Genomic DNA, 20,651 nt, shown 5'->3' with positions numbered 1-20,651 from the left:
GGTTTGAATTCCTGGCTCCCTCGTTATTAGCTGTGTGACCCCAGGCAAGTTTCTGAACCTCTCTGAGCCTATGTTTTCTCCTCCGTGTATAAAATAGTTATTAACGATAGTGATATATATCTCTGAGGCTGATCTGACATAAGGTAGAAGATGTGCTTAGTATAGTGGCTGGCACATAACAAGAGATTAATAAATGTTATCGTCGTTATTTAAGACATACTTGAGAACACTGGTGGGTATATACAGCATTTAAAAAGTGTAAGTCAGTCTTACAGTGACTCTCTTATGTTTTAGTCTGTTTGGTACAATGAGTGGCAATTCTCAATGGTCTTTTTTTCAGACAAGTAGACCTATGCAAGCATACCAATGTTCCTGAAGAGGATAATAAAGAATCATTTCAACTTTCTTTTTCATCTGTGACTTTGACTAAATGCTAAATGTTGAATGAAAAAGTAGAGATGAGTGAAAGCACCCAAGTCTCATCATCTTTAAGGATTACGGCTTAGGAAAAAAGCCAAGAAAACCTGGCCCACAGACATGGCAGACACCACCTGGGGGAGACAGGAAAGGACACTGCACTGGGTTCAGGAACACTTGATGCTGCCACACACTGTCCACGTGAGCTTGGGCAGTCACTTCGTTTCTCTGCCACGGCGTCCTCGTGTGGAGAGGGAGGGCTGGACAAGGTGATGCAGAGCCCACCAGACCAGATTCTATGACCACAAAGACTCAGAAGAGGGCAGGGAGGCAGAACAATCCTGGACATCGCATGAGCGTGTTAGTCATGGGACAAGTTCCACTTAAGAGATAACTAATAGGAAAATTGGGCCAGGAAAACGGAAATGACTTCAACACTTGCCCTTGTGTCCTCAGCACCCAGATCAAAGAACATCACATTTATTTTATCGACTAAAACCAACTGGTTTGCCTGAGAAAAGTTAGTTCTTTGACTCTGGGTTCCTTCCACTCTTGAAAAAGTTGGCCTGCCCTGTACATCATGCTTCTTTAGTCAAACAGGGACAGTCAGTAAACCATCAAAAGTATTTTCAAAAAGCCTTAGGACAAAGTTAATATCAACTACCAGGTCGGAAGAAACAGAAATCATTTAGCAGTCTCTCTCCTTTTAAAGTTCAATCAATGTGAACGGTTAAGTAGCATTTTCCAACAGTCAGAGCACGGGGCCAGAAGCATTGCAAGTATGTGCTGTAGGTACTGGAGCTGCTGACTAACATGGGTTTCCAGAATGTCTTCCTCGGTTGCAGGGCATTTCCCATACTTGCCTAGAGTATTTTCACTTTCACGGAGGGGGATGACAGCTCCAACCAAACTGGAAATAAATGTCATCTTGCCTCCAAGCCTCTGTCTGTTTGGGTGTGACTAATTTCTTCAGTAGCTGAAAAGAGATTTGAGCTATGGCCTAAGAACCTCTTCTAAACTCTGATAATTTACTCTTTCATAGTGACCTCCACCTACCACCCTTTTAAAGCCCAGACTCTTTCATTCTCCATGAGCTTTAGAACAGGCAGCGCTCCAACATCTCAGATCCACTCTCTCCCAGGGTCTGTGACAATGTTCTCCCGGTTGGCAGTAACAGGTAGGGAAAGGCAGGGGGGCAAGAATGACTTCCATGTGGCCCCAAACACCCTGTCGTACTTATCCGCCAAGTGACAAAGACTCAACCGACTCCTACTGCTTCTACTTTCCATGTTATAAAAAGAAAACTTAAGAGAAATGAAAGCGTAATCACAACTTGCAACATTCACTGGAATAGAAACGCAAAGTTTACTTTAAATACCTCGGGTATAGAGAGGAACAGATATTCTGAAGCAGAGAAAACTGTGGTCTCCACATTTTAAAATCCAATTTTATGTCCTAAAGGCACAAATATGTTCACAGCTGGTTAAGACTCCTTTGGTGGATTTTACCTTATTATAGAGAGTGAATTTCTCTAACTAGAATTGTATTTTAAAAACATTTGTTAAAGCTCACATTAAGAAAAATAAAGATCTTGTGGAATAAATGGCTATTATTTATTTGTCTGATAAGTGTATTCTTTGCTATTAACTATCCCTTTTTTCTTTCCTTTTTTTTTTTTTTCAGAGCAAGACGTACCTAGGTGTCTACACAACTGTTTGTATAAACGTCATCTCATCATTTCTCACTTGTACCAGGGTTCTTTGCTTTATTATTTATATTTACAAACTCTTTTCTGGCAGATTTCCTCCACAAAATTCCTACTAAGTTATAGATACTTATTTTCTAATTAGTCAACATTTATTCATCTTTTAATTTATGTATTTTAGAAGTTTAGAGTGGCATTTAAAAGCCTTGTGGTTTGGGGAAAGTGGAGAAACGTATGCTACAAAAAGGACTGTGTACTTTTCTGCTTTATTTTTTTTTATCCAAAGACTCTCATATATTAAATTGCTTAGGTCAGAATGCATGATTCCTGTAGACTTTTATACTTGGCAATAATCTGGTTGTCACTATCTATTTTGACAAAGAAGGCTGTGATTTCATTATCAAGGCTTCTTCACAGAGATGAATAAATGAGTGGGTATTCTGACAAGTCAATGATATCAGTGTATTTACCTACTCAGAAAATGCCGCTAAAAGTGGCTAGGAGATAATTAGCGAACATTATTACCTTCAAATGAAAACTGGTGAGATTTAAACTCAGGCCCATGCTTTTTTGCTGGGGGCAGAAAGGAGGGGCGATGGGATTGTTTGCACCCCACTTAGATCAAAATCAGAGGTGTGAGGAATTTTCTCTGCACATCCTTGCTCACAGCATGTGCTAAGAAGTATCACGTCCCAGGGATTGTCCGTTTCACAATCTCAATTAGAAATGGTGACATGTTTACCTGCTTTAATTCCAGTTAGAACTGGAGGGCATTTCTTAATACACTGGAAGGATTGTGCAACATCTCACCAGAAAGAAGTAAACGCACAGGTATGCTTAGCCGGAACCCAAAATTCAGAAACACATATCTTGATACACGAGAGGCATTTGCATTCTCATTGGGAATTTAAATAGATGGAGAATCTTGCTATTACTATTTCTCTAACAATAGGTTATGGGCAAACAGCCCATAAAAGACAACTAAGTATATCTGACTTTTAAAAGAGACAGTCATATGATTTAGCTACCTTTAGGCGCAGGATAAATAGATTAAAAGAAAAAAAGTCAACCCCTAAGTCAATACTGCCTGAACCACAGTGGATTTCTAACCAGCCCCATCCCTTCAATTTAAGAGCAAAACCTGGTTTTAACATGAAAATAAAATGCAGTACCTTTTCTCCATAGCCTCTATCTTTGGTCATCATTTCTCTGAGGGTCTGTAGAACCTTAATGCAGAGTTTCTCCTCATTCTCCTCTAGCAGCTGTTTAGTATGCTTTATTAACCTGAATGGGGGGGAAACCACGCATTACGTCCCTGAAACAATCTTTAAATTAAAAAAACACTTCACACGCAACTTACCATAACTAGTCAGTTAATGAACAAATATTTATCAAGGGTTCCCAGCTTAAACATGCTTCACGGCATTCACTGCACTGAGAATGGCTAGTTAGCAACCGTGTCTCAACAGCGACACCTGCTGGTCAGTAACAGAAAACAGGCTCACTGGACAGGAGTCCACCACACACAATGGATAGATTACAGGTAAAGGAGAAATCGGACAGAGGTCCACTCAAACCTGCTCATTTTTAAAGCGTGGCTATTTATCCACTGATTGCTGGTAACACATCTAAAATATGCCAGCAATGTAAAAACACCTCATGAGGATGATGGTTGGGGTGAACACACATTGTTCCCTTATCCGCGGTCTTGTCCTTTGAGGGTCTCAGAAAAGTAAGAAACTCAGAGGGGCAGAGCCCACTCTTAAGTTAAGCAAACAACCAACCTTAGGTAAAAATCAAATGGAGATTTCTAGTCACGGAACCTGTTGTTTCCTTTAGATTAGGCCCCACAGTCTAAAGTAAGAAACAACAAAGTTGTTAGGAAAAGATTGTGGGGTCCTGGTAGGTCCAAGATTTTGGAAGGCAGAAGGGTCATGACATTTTTAGGTCTGCATCACAGCCCATGATGGGCGCTCTGTCAGTACTTGCTGAATGGAAGATGAACAAACGGGCATGCAGTTAAAAGGAGAAATTCTCACCAAAACAACAGTAAGTAGGACTGAGCCTGCAAACTTACTTGGGGAAGGTCAGAACAGTTCCCTAGCATATGACTTTGTACTCATGAAGGAGGCCAGTGTCTCCTTCTTCAGGAACAAATGCTTTGCCTGGTCACCAGAGCTCTGCAACTGACCACCCCAGAGAAAGGCTGCTTACTTGCAAATGAAGCCTCCACTTTCACACTTTCTTCTGGCGTCTGTGTTCTCTGGGAAAAGCAGCTCAGGTCTGTGGAGAACATCCACGAGCACAGATAACTCAGCCTGTACCAGGGGCCTCAGACGGTCCTCCAGCGCTGAGACGATGTCCTGGAATGGAAGCACAGCCTTGGTGAGCAGCTCAGGCTGAGGCTGACTACAGGAGGGTGAGAACATTCACTTCTGACCTAAAACATGACCACAGGCTAGGCTGGGTTAGAGTAACTTTAGTGCCATCTTTTATCTCAAATTATTAGACACTGCCCAATGGTTACCTGAAGTGTTAGCCCCTGATGCAGAGAACAAAGTAGAAACAAGTCAATATTCCCACCAGCCTTTCTTTTGAGATGGTCTTTATGCCACTCAATGGATCATTCCATATATTTTAAAATATGATGCAAAAAATACATTTGACAACGTGGAAAAATGTCTACAATATGAGTATAAAAAATGGTCAAACAACAGTATGGACTATACGATCCAATTTTTATAAACAACATCAATAGCTAAAGGATATACACTAAATATTATTAAAACATCACCAGTGGTTTTCTCTGGGTGGTGGGATTAAAGTGATTCTAATTTTCTTCTATATATCCGTACTTGTGAGTATTGTCAAATTATTTCCAATGAGCATGAATTATTCATATAATAAAGTCATATAAAAATGAAAACACAAATGAATGAACATGCTATATCAACATGCTAAATACATGTACCCTGATAGCATGATGGTCTTCAAATGCAAAACACATAGCTGTAGGAAAGGAAAACAGAGAGAAGTTGAAAGAGCAGCAAAACCAACACAACAAACACCATATAAAGGCAAATGGCAGAAAACGGATGAGAAGTTATCTTCAAAAGATGCTCAAGTTTGCTGTATAGGGCTTGGTAACTCAGAATCTAACTAGAGGCTAAGATGGGGGAGAACACAGCATGCTGGATAATACAGGAGGGCCTGGTTAACCTGGGAGATTTGCATGGAAAGGCCACTTAAATTGCATTCACCTCAACTGGGGACCCAAATTTCATAGGTGATGGTCAATAAAGAATTGATTGATCTTTTATCCAGAAACTAAAACTAAAACATATGAATATAATTTTACTTTATCTTATATTTTAACAAAATTTGGGTGATAATTGTAATCACTCAATAATAATATATAGGATGCATAAAGAATCAAACTGTTTCCTTGAGGGGGGCAGTTTTCCCAACAAGATTGTAAGAGTATATTGCAACATCCCTTAATTCATATTGACTTTCACAACAAAGTCAAAAAGAGGGTCATTTTTGCAAAATACTCTGAGGGTCTCATCAGTTTTTTCTTTGAAAGCACCCAATGTTCTTTCCTTCAATAGTTACTGGTTCTAACTCTGGCAAATCTTTGTCTACAGCATTTGCATGGGATTGAAGAAGTTCTTCAACATCAGGTTCATGAAATCCTGCATCTTTTGCAAAGTTTGAATTTTACATTGCAATTGATTTGCACCGTATTGTCAAATGTATAACATTCGACAATCGGGAAGAGACCAAAAGACAAGGATGGCGAAGCGATGGGCAGGGAAAGATGCTAGTGTTAAGTGAGGGGGATGTCTAAATGGGGATTAATTATATAAGCAGTCAGTTTGCCAAGTGAATGTTCTTACATTATGACAACTTTTGCTGTCCTGGGCAATTTCATAACTACAGGGACTCAGACAATAACTCACTATGTAATGAGGGCCTTTTCGGCCATTGGCTAACTCTTTATAAAAAGCTTTAGCTATACTTACATATTTTATTTTATTCCCCAAGAATATGCATAATAAATCTAAGAAGAGCACAAGAAACTGGTGTGTTTGGCTGCAGATTATTTAGTTGGAGCAGAAAAGAAAATACTGTGCATTCATACAGTTATGAGTCTACAATGTCCCTCCATTTTCTAAAAGCATAGTGAGGTCAGGAAGCGTTCCACTAGGCAACATACTACCTTTGTTTAAGAACTGGTTCTGAGGACCTGCCCCGTGGTTTGGCGGTTAAGTGTGCGCGCTCCACTACTGGCGGCCTAGGTTCGGATCCCAGGTGCGCACTGACGCACTGCTTCTCCGGCAATGCTGAGGCTGCGTCCCACATACAGCAACTAGAAGGATGTGCAACTATGACATACAACTATCTACTGGGGCTTTGGGGAAAAAAGGGAGGAGGATTGGCAATAGATGTTAGCTCAGAGCCGGTCTTCCTCAGCAAAAAGAGGAGGATTAGCATGGATGTTAGCTCAGGACTAATCTTCCTCACACACACAAAAAAAAAGAAAAACAAACTAGTTCCGTCAGGACAAAGCTGAAATTCTTTCCTTGACCTGCAAAGCCCTGGCCACCTCCTCAGCTCTGTGGGCTCCAGTCACACTAACCTTCCCCTGGTCTTTGAATGCTTCATATTTTCTTCTGCATGATGGTCTTTACACATGCTATTTCCTTCCCTTCCATTTTTTTTCTTTAAGTAAATCCTACATTTCCATGATCTTGGTTCAAATGTTACTTCCTCAGCAAAGCCTTCCTCGATCACCATCCCCAACCCAAGGCAAGATGAGGTTGCTCGTCAGTGTTCCGTAGCACTACTCACTTCTCTGCAGCTTTTATCTTCTTGCCATTATTACTTTGGTCCGTGTGATTAGTTGATTAATGTCTGTCTTCCAACATTCAAGACTCTGAAGGTGAAGACCATTTCTGGTTTTGCTCACACTGTATTCCTAGTGCCTAGCATGGGGCTGATGAATTAATCAGTGAACTCATTTGTCTTTAGGTAAGTTATGCAACCTCACACAGACTCATTTATTTCATCTAATAATAATAATATAGTCATGACAGTAATGACAATAGTAATAACAATTATAATAGCAGCTCTCATTGATTGAGTGCTCACTACATCCCACGCACTTTTCTATGTGCGTTATGTGTATTCTATTTTCCAAAGATGGCCACTACAATCTATTCTATTTCACATATTCTTCTTACAAGGTGTCACTGAGATCCTTCCCATCAAATGGTGGTCTATGTCCCCTCCCCTTGAACCTGAGTGGAACTTTGTAACTGCCTCGACCAAGAGTATGACAGAAATGATGCTACGTGGCTTCTAAAGGTATGTTGTAAAGGCAGTACAGCTTTCACTTGTCTCTCTCTAGAGATGCTCATCTTGGGACGCAGCTGCCATATTGTGAGGAAGCCCAGACCACTTCGGGAGGTTACATGTGGATGTTTCAATCAACAACTCCAGCTGAGGTCCCAGCTGACAACCGCCATCAACTGCCAAACTTATGAGTGAGCAAGATTTCAAGATGAGTCTAACTATGGCCACCATCTGACTGCAATTGCATGAAAGACCCTGAACAATAAATACTTCACTGAGGCCAGTCAACCTCCAGAGCAATATAAGAGAACAAAGCAATTGCTGCTATGATTTGTTACACAGGCATAGATAACTGGAATATGTTCTCAACTCTCTTGATCCTCATATCAACTCCATGAAGCAGATGTTACTATTATCCTGTTTTACAAATTAGGAAACTGAAGCACAGAGACATGAAGTAACTTTCCCAAGGTTATACCATCTCTAAGCAGTGGAGCCAGGATTTGAACCCAAGTGCTGGCCTGAGATCCTGTCCTTAACCACTGTGCTGAGCTCATCCGAAGGATGTGTGATTCTCAAACTGTGGTCAATGTACTACCCGTGAGAGAATAACTTGAGGTACTTGTTAAAAGACAATGTTAACGTTAAGATGTATGTTTAAGTGTTTTACATCCATCTAATACTGGCTACTCTACCCTTTAACAAAGGGAGAGCAGATCTCTTCATAGGCGCTAAGAAAAAAAGAGTATAATCCAACTAGAATTTCATAATACTTTTATTTTCATTTGGCTCACCCTGATATACAGCTCTTCTCTCAGGCATTATTGCACTTCTTTACCTGCTGATTCAAGAGGCTAAATATCCCAGGGTGACGGAAAAAATGGAACCCTTATGCCAGTGTGATGGAAAAAATGAAACCCTTATGCCCGTATGCTAAGTAGCCTCTTGTAACACTTAAGTATTCCTTCCTAACAAGAGCAGAGTCCCCATTCTTCAAAAGAAATCTGCAAATCTATGAATAACCTGTAAAGACCATTACTTTTTCAGTTTTTCTCTTCCTAAATAGCTTCACATTCCTGGTCCTACATACATTAGTATGTTTGATTACCCACTCACCACACTGACATCTCCCTATGACCAACCTTGGATTTTCTCTGGCTCAAGGAAGCACCGCTGTGTGTGGGAACCACCTTAGGACAGGTTAAGGTTCACGTCTCTTAGTACCAGGCATTACCTGCAATCTCTCAATGATATTTCGGTAGTCTCTGGAAGCTGCCAGAACAGAGTCTCTGCGAGCCGCATTGCGGGCCGTCAGCCGCCAGTTCATGGCAGTTTTCTGTACAATGTTGTGGGACTTCAGAAAGAGGTTATTGACTTGGCTGTCCAGGTCCACAGGAATGGCGATGGCCCGGCTCTTGGCTGCACAGGAGAAAGATGACTAATGAGCCTACAGCTTTCATGGGAGACACCCTAGAGACAGACTTAACTCTCCCCCATTACCCATCACGCAGATGTTTTCATGCCCATAATGTGTCAGCTTGCATGGTATTGAGTGTGAATACTGAGGAGCTCAACTGAACTCTATCATCCTTTCGGTTAGGGTTTCTCAACATGAATTAGGGGGTGGGGGCACTAGCAGCTCTGAGGAATGTTAAAATGCTCTAAGGTCATAAAGTTTAGGCAAGCCAAAGTTAAAGTTCAATGGGTTTCCTCAATGAATGGCTTCTTAGGGTCTCTGATGTGTTCATATATTTTAAGAATTATCAAGACAGAGAACTCGTTTGGCCAATGAGTTGTTTTTCCAAAATTCTCTCTCAAGTTTGGTGTTCTATACAGTAATCTAAAAAATGCCGATTTAAGCCAAACATAATACAAAAGATAACATTTACAATGACATAAGCTATTCTTTCTATATAGGTTCTTCTTTTCCCCTCTAAAAAAATAACTCCAGTCTAATCATGAGAAAAACATCAAGCAATCCCACAATGGGCGACACTCTACAGGACTTCTGACCAGTATTCTTCACACTGTCAAGGTCATAAAATACAAGGAAAGTCTGAGAAACTGTCACAGATCAGAGGAGACTACGGAGACATGACAACAAAATGCAATGTGGCAGTCTAGATTGAATCCTGGAACAGAAAAAGGACATTAGTGGAAAAAGTGGTGAAAACTAAATCAAGTCTGGAGTTTAGTTCATTGTAATGGGCCAATGTCAGTTTTTGAGTTTTGACAAATGTACCCTAGGGGGTAATGTAGGATGCTGACAGTGGGGGAAACTGGGTGAGGCATATACCAGAACTCACTGTGTTATCTTGGCAACTTTCCTATAGATCTAAAATTATTTCAAAATAAAAAGTTTATTTAAAAAAAGATAAGTAACAATCTTTTTTTCCATATGAAAAATCCAACAATCTCAAAAAAACAAGACAACCAATTCCTGTCTTCAATGCTTCATGACACTAGAAGCAAAGAAAGTGCTATATTACTGTATCTAATCGTAAAACAACTCCAGCACTCTGGAAGAGGAAGCTGAGAAGCAATTGTTTAGATTCCAATTAAAAGAACACAATTTTGGGAAAGGAACCATCAGCCAACCAACAAATTTCTACCAGTTTAATTTAGAAAGTGGGAAATTTGGAAAAAATACAAATAATACACAAATAAAAATGCACAGGATACACTCAGCTCAGCTAGAAACCCTGTGCCTGAGATATCCATTTTCAAGCTGAACAACAAAAATAGTGGACTTGGGGTGTGATTTTAGTCAGCAGGAGGCATTCCCCAAGGGGCAGAGGGCTGAGTTATGGGGTTAACGGGTTGTGCTGCTCTCAGGCCCTACCATTTCACAAACATCAACTCACCTTGTCTTTTCTCATCACTGCCAAGACTAGTAACACACTTCATCTCTCTAATGAGTGTGGAGCTATTCAAGTTGACGACCTGTCCAAATTTTAACCAAATATTTCATGGTACAGGATCCCATATGGGCAGGGTAGAGGGTTATCTGGGGATTCTGTCTCAGAGCCCTGTTTCTGAGATTTCATACCATGGATATGTAATGTACACACTTTCAAAAGCCTAATCTCTTATTGTGAAATAGTGCCACATAAATATAAAAAGACACCAATACCTACTATATGAGAGTAAAGGAAATCAGGCAGGGATGACTGAATCAGGCAACATGCCCTAATAAAACACCATCTCTACTTGCTGGACAGCTACTAAATAGTGCTAAGAAGCCCACCTGTCTGCTCTGTCATCTGCAGGAATCTAAATAGCTACCACGGTGAGATAACTCTTCTCAAACTCAGGCAGGAAGATTGTCCCTTTGCATAGCATTTATGGACAGGAACAGGGAAAAGTAACAGAGTCTGATCAAGTCAGGGTGAAGGGAGCAGTAAATCTCATATCTTCCTTTCAAAGCCGCCTATAAGAGGTGACAAGTGAGGGGAGGGGAGGAGGGAATAGAGAACCAGTTATCACTGAGGCAGAGCACCATTTCTGAGAAAGGGTGTTCCTCGGGATTGGACATGTACTTTTGCAGGGAAAAAAAGTTTCCATATGGTCAAATACGTTTACCGGATTCAACAAGTTAGTTTCTTGAATGAGGGACTTCCCAGGGCCTTGAATAAGCTTGTGTGCACTGTCACTTGCCAAGTGTTGCCTAACATTTAACCCTGGAATCTTGTTTTTCAAAGCCTAGCTCTCTTTGGCACTTACTGGTTCTTAACTTTGGGAGATGCTGGCTTAGTAGATGAAAGTGAGGTTTATGAATCAAGAAGACCTCAGTTCCGGTTCTGTCTCTGCGACTTCCTGTGTGTGGAACCTTAGAAGAACTACAGCTCAATACATGGTGGTCTTTACTCCTGTTAGGCAATTCATTTTCATCACGTTAAATCCAAATTGAATTGACATCTTACCTACGTCCGAGAGCACCCGAATACAGCTCTCCACGGAGGCTTTTTGACTCGGCATTAACCAGTTGCAGTGGTAAACCCTGAACACACCTTGCAGCAGTTGCACAAAGACAGGTTGGCGAGTCTGCAAGAAAGAGAGGCCAAGAAAGAGGTGATACAAAGACTTTTATTTGTAGATTACTGAAGCACTGGTCAGAAACAGACATTGCCCTGAACCATGGGTTGATGGACCCTCACGCAAGAGTGGGAAAAGGTGACTGGTTATGAGCTGGATTCCAGAAGCTGCCTAGCCAAGGGAGAAAAAGTCAGAAGCATTTTAAGGTAATGCACAAACCTGATGCTACCTTTCTAAGTCTGACCACAAGAAGGAGCAGTGAAACCAAATCCTGGAAGGTGGTATTCTTGTCTAGTTATCAACTAGCTGTATAACTTTAGACAAATTACTTCACCTCTCTGAGCTTTAACTTCATCCAATATATAAAATAAGTGGACTGAGGCAGATTAACCCCAAAGTCTTTTCCAGACATTATATCCTATGAGTAGAACCTATATTTTTAATCAGCAAAAACAACCTGATGAGTGGATCTCACCCAGAATGCTCCTTAATTCTTCATTTCTGGCAGTGTCTTCAATGATATAAAGAGAAGACAGTTCTGACGGCTTCTATTTATAAGTATTCATTTACTACAAATGAGTACTTGGATGTTAACTACATGGTAGGATTTATTCCTCTCTTTGACAGTATAAATCTGTACTCATTTTAAAATAAGAGAACTCGGGCCGGCCCGGTGGCTTAGCGGTTAAGTGCACGCGCTCCGCTGCTGGCGGCCCGGGTTCGGATCCCGGGCGTGCACCGACGCACCGCTTCTCCAGCCATGCTGAGGCCGTGTCCCACATACAGCAACTAGAAGGATGTGCAGCTATGACATACAACTATCTGCTGGGGCTTTGGGGGAAAAAATAAATAAATAAAATCTTTAAAAAAAAAAAAATAAATAAAATAAAATAAAATAAAATAAGAGAACTCAAACATCCACTTAATCAATTTGACACGGACTTTCTGAATGCATGTAGTCTTGGTGTCTATCCAAAGCTACCTGGATTAGGGAAGCTTTGGACCTGCAAGGCAAGGAGCACTGTGTATGGTGAGCTACTCCCCTGGTCATTAATTATAGGAGAGAGGACTTGCATAGCCCCTCCAAAAAACAGCAGGAGTTAATACAGCAAAGAAAAAAAGTATTGAAAAACTCCAGAGAGGTTTCCAAGATCAAAGAAACACCACTGAAAGTCCTAAGGAAAAAAGGAGTCTATTACAAGAAAATAAAACAGGCTCATAAAAATTCACGACCTCCTCTATAAACATTGTTCAGATACCTTCCATTCATTAAGTGCCACACACTTCACCTGAGATCTCATTTGGGCCTCCATAACAATCCTATGATATAGGAGTTACCTTAATGCCGTAAATGAAAAGCAAAGGCCCAGAAAGGTTAAAAGAAAGCATCCAAAGGAACTATGAAGTGATGGCGGAGCAGCGAGTCGACTTCAGGCCTCTCTGATGCCAAAAATCTGTGCTCTTTCCACTAAGTTCACCTGGGAACCAGAATCTCATTGCTTTCTTCAAGAAGTACTTTCTGTTCTACATCTCACAGCCACCCAGACAGTAAACTGTGTTACTAATAGAGGACAGGAGCATAGGGAGCTTGAGACATTGGCCAAGAAACCCTGACTTTTAGTCCCGGAGCACAATGGGTCCAATGAGGGCAGCTATTTATTGAGGATACTTCCTACATGCCAGGCTGTGTTAAGTGCTTTATAAATATCTCATTTAACCCTCACCACGACCCTATGAAATAAGCAGTGGTATTATCAACTGCCCTACTGGCTAATATGTGCTGGAGTTGGGATGGGAATCCAAAGCCTAACTCAAAGAAAGAAGGGTCCTTTGACTAAATTAATTCAATTGAACCAATATTTATTGAGCATCTGCTCTGCTCCCATCTGACACCTGGATGAACAAACGATGAATAAATTGCCAGAGCAGCTGCTTCCTAATTACCCATTTCAATGGGTAATCTGGAGGCATCAGCTCACTCAACCTCTTGGGCTAAAGACCACAGGTGCCCATCATCTTCTTCCTAAAATCCTCCCCTTTCTTAGTTCCTGAGATCCCATGTGCTCCTGAACCTCATCCTGCTGGCATGATACCTCCTTGATCTTCCTTTGGACTCTTTTACATCTCATTCTTAATTATTTGTGCTCTGCCCAGTTTCCTTCTAGTCAACCACTTCATTTTCCTGGCCAAAACTTCAACTAGAAAATGTTTATATTTGGACTGTACCAGTCAGCTTTCAAGAGTCTCACTGATTCATTTACTCACTCAACAAATTAGCATCTACTGGGTGCCAGGCACAGTGCTACGTGCAAGGGACAGAGCAGTATCCAAGACAACCGTGAGCATAACACATAACTTTGCCCTCCTTACTGTAGCTTACAGTCCAGCAGGGCACAGTATAAGCTACCACTTATTAAGCACCTACTATGTGCCATGCTAGATGCTTCATAAACATTATCCCTAACGCTCACAGTAACTTGCAAGGTTGATATTATATCCCTGTCTGACATGTAAGAAAAGAGGTTCCGAAGTTCTGTGACCTATCCAAGTTCACCCTGGTAAGGAACAGAAGGGGAATTTGAACTCAACTCTGCCCCTCAAAATTCTGTTCTCCCTCCCTGGATCCCACATTTCCAGCTGCCTCTGGACATTCCACTGCCACCTTAAATACAACACAGTCAACCCCAAGTTCACCATTTTCCTCCCTCATAAAAGTGGGTTGAAGAAAGGAAGGAAGGAAACAAGAAACAAAGAAGGAAGGAGGTAAAAATCTAGCTAGGGAAATAAGACATATGCTTTTCAACAGATAAGACAGGCTATGAGAGCTTCAAAAATAGTATTCATTGACAATAAATGTTCTAAAAATCCATAAGCTACCCCCTAAAAAAAACCCTAAAAATCAAAGCTGGACTTTATATTCTAAATATATAGAGACAACCTGAGCCCTGCTAGGGACTTACAATATTTATGCTGAAGATTCATCTCTCTGACAATTCCTGCTTATTAGTTGGGTTAAAAGTTAGTTTCAGAGCAAGGCAGTGTAAGTAGAGAGTAGTGATCAAGATGAAAAACCAAAAATACAAGTTCCTTTTTAATTTTTGCGATTAATTTGACTGATTTACTTTGACATTTTGGTTTTGCAACACTGTTTCACAATCTGGAGAATGGTCATTGCCATGGTGATTGTCACTTTAAATTACAAGAGAAGCAAGTCCAATCTTACTAACCAAAGTAACTTTCCTGGCTGGCTCTTAGCATAATAGTACTTGGTAAGGAGCATGTGCTGGCCTCCAGTAACTCATGTGTTAGGATCCTCTTGCCCAATTACTCAAGAAGTATATACAGACGTTCTAAAGGCAGCATTCTAACTGTATGATACTTTAGTTTAACTATTAGCTTTTATAGTTATTTCTATACTAAATAGAAGGTTACCCACAGTCCCTAGGAAGACATACCTCACTAAAAATTCCATAATTCAAGTTTTAGGGTCAGACAGAACTAGGTTGAAATCTTAGTTATGCCACTTAATAGCTGTGACCGTGGCTGAGCCTGGTAATTAAACCCTCTGAGCCTCAGTTCACTGAGCTGCAAAATGGGGATAATACCATCTATCTATAGGCTGTACTAAGCTTATATGAGCTCCTTCATATAGTTAATGAAATATAGCAGCATCTAACAAACATACCAATGAGTATTATATTGACCATGACTCACTCTTTCCGTGGAGAATTTACCTGAAATTTAATGTCAGATTATTTGTCTGTGATCTAACCTCATTCACCCCCAGGCCACCCATCAGCCCCAGGACAGCCTCCATCTCTTTCCATGACACAAGGATGGCTAATATTTCTGTTCTGGCCACTGGAGACCCAGTCCAGCTTTCATTCTGCAAGCTGTACAAGTGGACCTGCAGTAAGACTCTCGTACCAAATGACCCAGATATAAGTTACAAAAAGAAGAGTGATTTTGCCAAATAAAAGAATAATGATAACGTCTCCAGATCCATGGATTCAAGGCTTTGAAACTATAAGTACACTGAGAATCAGCATGGGGGGCTGCTAAACCAGACAACTCCAGGAGGCGCCACGCACACAGGACTCTACATGAATGGTGCCCGTGGAGCTGTACAGTGTAGTGGCCCTGCTGACTGGGCCTGCTGGGCCTGCTCACGACTAAACAACTTCTCACTCCAGCCATATGCTGCCTCAGATGAACTCTAGGCACACACTCGGAGTTAAAACAGAGATTTCCAGATACTTTGTTTAGAAGTGTTAATAACATGCTAGTACCTATTTGAAAGCTGCTTCTCTTTCTAAAATTGGAGGGGAGGAATCAACAAGATTGAAGGGAAAACAAAAAGAAGGCATCTTAAGGAGAAAATCAACAACCAATAAAACCATCTGGTATAGAAAAACATTCTCAGGTACTTCTTTATCCAAGGGATCCTGTAAAAGCTATCTTCCACAAAGAGAAAAGCATCCTGTAGTAATGCTTGCAGAGCGGCTCATCTACAGCTGCTCACTCCCAAATCAGCACCAACTCCAACTGACGAAGATCTACTGTGAACCTCCTGTGTCTACGTTTGTACTTCTTACCTGCAAAGTTGTACTCTGGTCTGAGAAGGGAGAACTGAAGAAGGTAGTAACAATACTCATGACAATTTCGGTAACATACTTCTCCAAAATTGAGTCTGCATGTTTCCTGTCACTTGTGTTGTTACAGGCCTGGAAGACAATGGGACGCTTTAGACATTATTCCAAAACCCGCACGTCAGTTGGAAAATCAAGAAATTTGTGACCGTTTCTGGCGATTACTCTTAACAAACAAATCTTAAAGGCCTGCAGGTCAATATTTCTCCCCTTAAGAGATAACAATGATAAAAAATAAATCATAGAAAAAAGAGAAGCAGATCAGCTCAGATATTACAGCGTAGAATCACAAAACATTAAAATTGGTATGGGATGTACAAGGCCATTGCTTCCAAATTCCTAGCCACGTGCAGCAAATCTAAAACCTCAAAAGACAGTAAGAGGCATAATAACTACAGTTGTCTAAATTTTCCCTTAAAAGTAAACTGTCCTCTGTCCTCCTGGTTAAGCCATTCATCTGCTCTAGGCCATGGTTTTCCAATCCATACAATCAAGAGAATCAAATATATCACTGAGGTCCATTGTGCATGATATTCTCCAAAGCTATAACACTCTTCCATTCAATAAAAATATTACTGACATATGGTGCTGCTGAAAATAGTAGCCATGATGCAGAATAATTGACTGCACAGGTTTTGGGGTGAGGAGAGACTTCAGATTTCACTTGTACACTACTTAATTTTGCTGCTTAGAATAACATGAGATATTTAGAAGAACAGGTTTAGAAAATACACTTTTTAAAATCGAAGTTTATTACCAAATTCATTAGTCCTATCATTTGAGATATAAAATTGCTTATAATAAAAAAGTTATCAAGGAAAAGGCAAAAAAACCAAGTTTTATTAACTGAATATGATGTTTTGAGCTCAATATTGGGCAGTCTGTAGACACATTCAGAGAATGAAATTAGTAACTGAATTTACAGCATTTCTGAAGAATTCAATGCAGGGGTCGGCAAAGTTAAGGACTGGTGGCTGTTTTTATAAATAAATTTTATTGGAACACAGCCAAGCCCATTTGTTGACACATTGTCATGGCTGCTGTCATGCTACCAGGGCAGAGTTGAGTAGTTGTGACAGAAACCGGATGGCCCACAAAGCCAAACATGCTTACCACCTGGCCCGTTACAGAAAACTCTGCCAAGCCCTGACTTAAAGAAACAAAGCAAGCCTTCCATTCCAAGCCCCAAACCCCAGACTTATGGGTTTAAAAGACTAGAAGAGGGGCCGGCCCGGTGGCACAGGCGGTTAAGTGCGTGCAGTCTGCTGCGGGGGCCTGGGGTTCGCCAGTTCGGATCCTGGGCGCGCACCAATGCCCTGCTTGTCAGGCCATGCTGTGGCGGCGTCCCATATAAAGTGGAGGAAGATGGGCAAGGATGTTAGGACAGGGTCAGTCTTCCTCAGCAAAAAGAGGAGGATTGGCAGATGTTAGCTCAGGGTTACTCTTCCTCACACACACAGACACACACACACAAAAAGCCTACAGGGTGAAAACTTCAAAAAATAAATAAATAAAAGCCAAAATCCTTTAAAAAAAAAGACTAGAAGAAATTTGAGATTAAAAAATATACATATGCATCTGTGACACTAACGCCTGAGTGCTATTAAATATAGTCCTTGCTTAGAAGGAAAATAAGTTCTTGCAGGCTCCTTGTCTCACACTGGTAATTGTACAGTCAGGCAGAAAATATCACATTCTAGGATTCGACAATGCATCTTTTTTTCTTTTTAACATCCCAACGTTTCTGAAATTGGGATTCATCTCACAATTACTCTCTAAAGAACCTTGTTACTTGCCCCCTCCCCCAACTCCACCACACAAAACTCATACTAATCCATGGTGTGCCTTGTTAAGTAGTATTCTTGTGGCTTTAGAATGAATATTAAGCTCAGAGCAAAACTAAATTAAGAATATGAAGCCCACCCCAACTGCCAGATCAGGGAAGCAACAGATGGAAAGTGAAATGCTTTGCAGAATCCTTGACACCAGGCTGTAAGAGATAAATGCTCAAACTCAGGAAGTATCCTTTGAGGAGAGACATATTGTCAAGGAAATGAAAACTTTATAAATTTGATTTTAATATGTCCCAGGTTATCAATTCACAAATAAATTCATAAAGGATGAAATGAAAACCAGAAATAACCTATCTTCCCTGAAGCTTGACAAATAAAATCTATTCTCAGCTACGAGCAACAGGTAAAAAGAAACGAGACATGTGAAAGGATAAGAGCCACATCTGCCTCCTTGAGCCATGAATTAGCGAATTGAAATTATGTGACTGTTTTCCTTATGTCTGCACAGCGATGCCCAGGCACACACACTTTTACTCTGCCTCCTTAGTGCCAGAAGGCCTTACCCTGCAGATGTCTACGAGGAAATTCTCAAACAATTTCCACATGTGATTGCTGGTGTAAATCTCCTTCATTTCCACCTCAGTATCCACATAGCAGTGATTCAGGAAGTTAATGTAAGCAATTTTAACCTGGAAGATAGAAATAAGGTTTTCTGAAAAACCAACTTGGTATATGTGGAAATGATTAGCTGCCTCGTGTTACTTAGAGTGAGAAGGATGGATCAACACGCTCTTCCATTTTCACCTGCCAGCTTTAATTTCTGCGTTTTTTGATATTCAGAATTCAAAGTTATAAAATTCAAAAACAAAGCTTTTGGAAGAGAATATTTTCATGACCTCAAGGCAAAGAATGGAACAAAACAGGGGCCGGCCCGGTGGCGCCAGTGGTTAAGTGCGCGTGCTCCACTGCCGCAGCCCTGGGTTCGCCGGTTTGGATCCCGGGCGCACACCAACGCACCGCTTGTCAAGCCATGCTGTGGCGGCGTCCCACACAAAGTAGAGGAAGATGGGCATGGATGTTAACTCAGGGCCAGTCTTCCTCAGCAAAAAGAGGAGGATTGGCAGATGTTAGCTCAGGGCCGATCTTCTTCACAAAAAATAAAAAAGAATGGAACAAAACACTCTGACCATAGAGAAGATGGAGGACAAGTTTGACTGCATTAAAATCAAGAATTTCTGTTCATGAAAAGGCACTGTTAAAAGAGTTAAATGGCGTGAGTGGAAAGAAGTTGTTTGTAATGCATATCCCAATGAAGAATTCCCACAGATCTGTGCATCTTAAGAGTAAGATGGATACTCCAAAGAAAAAACAGGCAAAAAATTTGATGTGATATTTTCTTGATGGAATATTAAATGTAAAAAAAAACATGGAAATGAGCTCAACTTCAGTTAGTCATCAAGGACATGGAAATTAAAACCAATATAAGATACCACTATACATCCACTAGATTGAAAAAAAAATAAAACAAAGGGTCTGATAATACCAAGAGTTGGCAGGGATGTGGATCAACAAGAGCTCTATGGGGAGGGATGGCTGCTGCAGCAACTATGCTGGAAAACCACTTGGCATTATCAAGTCAAATGGAAGAAATGCACCCCATATGACATGGCACTTCCACTTCTAAGTGTACACCCTGAAGAAATGTGTACACACGTGTGGCCAGGACACATGCATTGGTCCTAAGAGCCAAAAACTAGAAACAACCAAAATGAGCATCAACAGAGATACAGTAATGGACCACTTAACGATCGGTCAACAACAGATCACATATAGGATGGTGGTCCCATAAGATTAGTACCATACAGTCTAGACATGTAGGAGGCTATATCATCTAGGTGTGTGTAAGTACACTCCATGATGTTTGCACAATGACAAAATCACCTAACAACGCATTCCTCAAAACATATCCCCATCGTTAAGTGATGTATGACTGTACAGAAAATCATACTGTGGTACAATGCCATGGGGGAATGCTCCAAAGCAAAGGAAAAGAATACAGCTGCATACGTCAGGATAGATGAATCTTAACACCATAAAGTTGAACTTTAAAATGCACAAAATAATAAACTTCAAAAACTAGCAAAACTAAATTATATTATTTAGGGATGCATAAAGAAAAGCAACTATGGGATTACACGAAAGTCAGCTCATACAAGTACAGGAGGGAGCCCCTTGGGGGAAGTCAGGGACTGGGAAAGGACAAGGAGGAGGAACTTGTCATATTTCTTGATCTGAGTGGTGGTTACACAGCTGTTCTCTTCATAATTATTCATATACAATCCAGATTTATGTACTTTTCTATACTTACACTGTATTTCAAACAAAAATGGGTAAAAAAAAATAAGCTAATATTATACCTCCCTTACCCATAACAAGAGAAATGCAAATTAAAACTGTCAAAATACCACTTTCATCTATCTGATCTACAAGAATCCAAAAGTTTGATAACATACCATGTGAACAAGGCTGTGAGAAAAACGCAATCTTGTTATTATAATTATTATCTCATTATATTATTGTGAGCTGGTTCAATGTTCATGGTACACCAGTACAATGGAATTTTACATAACTATAAAAAAGGAATGTGGAATCTCTTTATGGACTGATATGAAAAGAAGAATAGTGTATTTAGAA

General features: G+C 40.6%; 1 protein-coding gene across 1 annotated transcript in view; it reads right to left on the bottom strand.

Annotated features, from left to right (window-relative positions):
• Positions 1–20,651, bottom strand: part of ITPR1 (inositol 1,4,5-trisphosphate receptor type 1) — a 321,115-nt gene that overhangs the window by 123,517 nt on the left and 176,947 nt on the right. The window contains exons 34-39 of the mRNA XM_087431374.1: positions 18,521–18,646; positions 16,111–16,239; positions 11,404–11,524; positions 8,715–8,899; positions 4,337–4,485; positions 3,295–3,406 (exon numbers count right to left, since the gene is read on the bottom strand). Coding sequence (XP_087287500.1) covers positions 3,295–3,406; positions 4,337–4,485; positions 8,715–8,899; positions 11,404–11,524; positions 16,111–16,239; positions 18,521–18,646 — 822 coding nt within the window. The remainder of the gene's footprint in view (positions 1–3,294; positions 3,407–4,336; positions 4,486–8,714; positions 8,900–11,403; positions 11,525–16,110; positions 16,240–18,520; positions 18,647–20,651) is intronic.

The sequence above is a fragment of the Ceratotherium simum genome, chromosome 5 (assembly GCF_057802395.1).
Source record: "Ceratotherium simum simum isolate JZ-2026a chromosome 5, ASM5780239v1, whole genome shotgun sequence".
In the NCBI taxonomy this organism is placed as follows: domain Eukaryota; kingdom Metazoa; phylum Chordata; class Mammalia; order Perissodactyla; family Rhinocerotidae; genus Ceratotherium; species Ceratotherium simum.
This window is presented reverse-complemented; position numbering and strand designations above follow the sequence as displayed.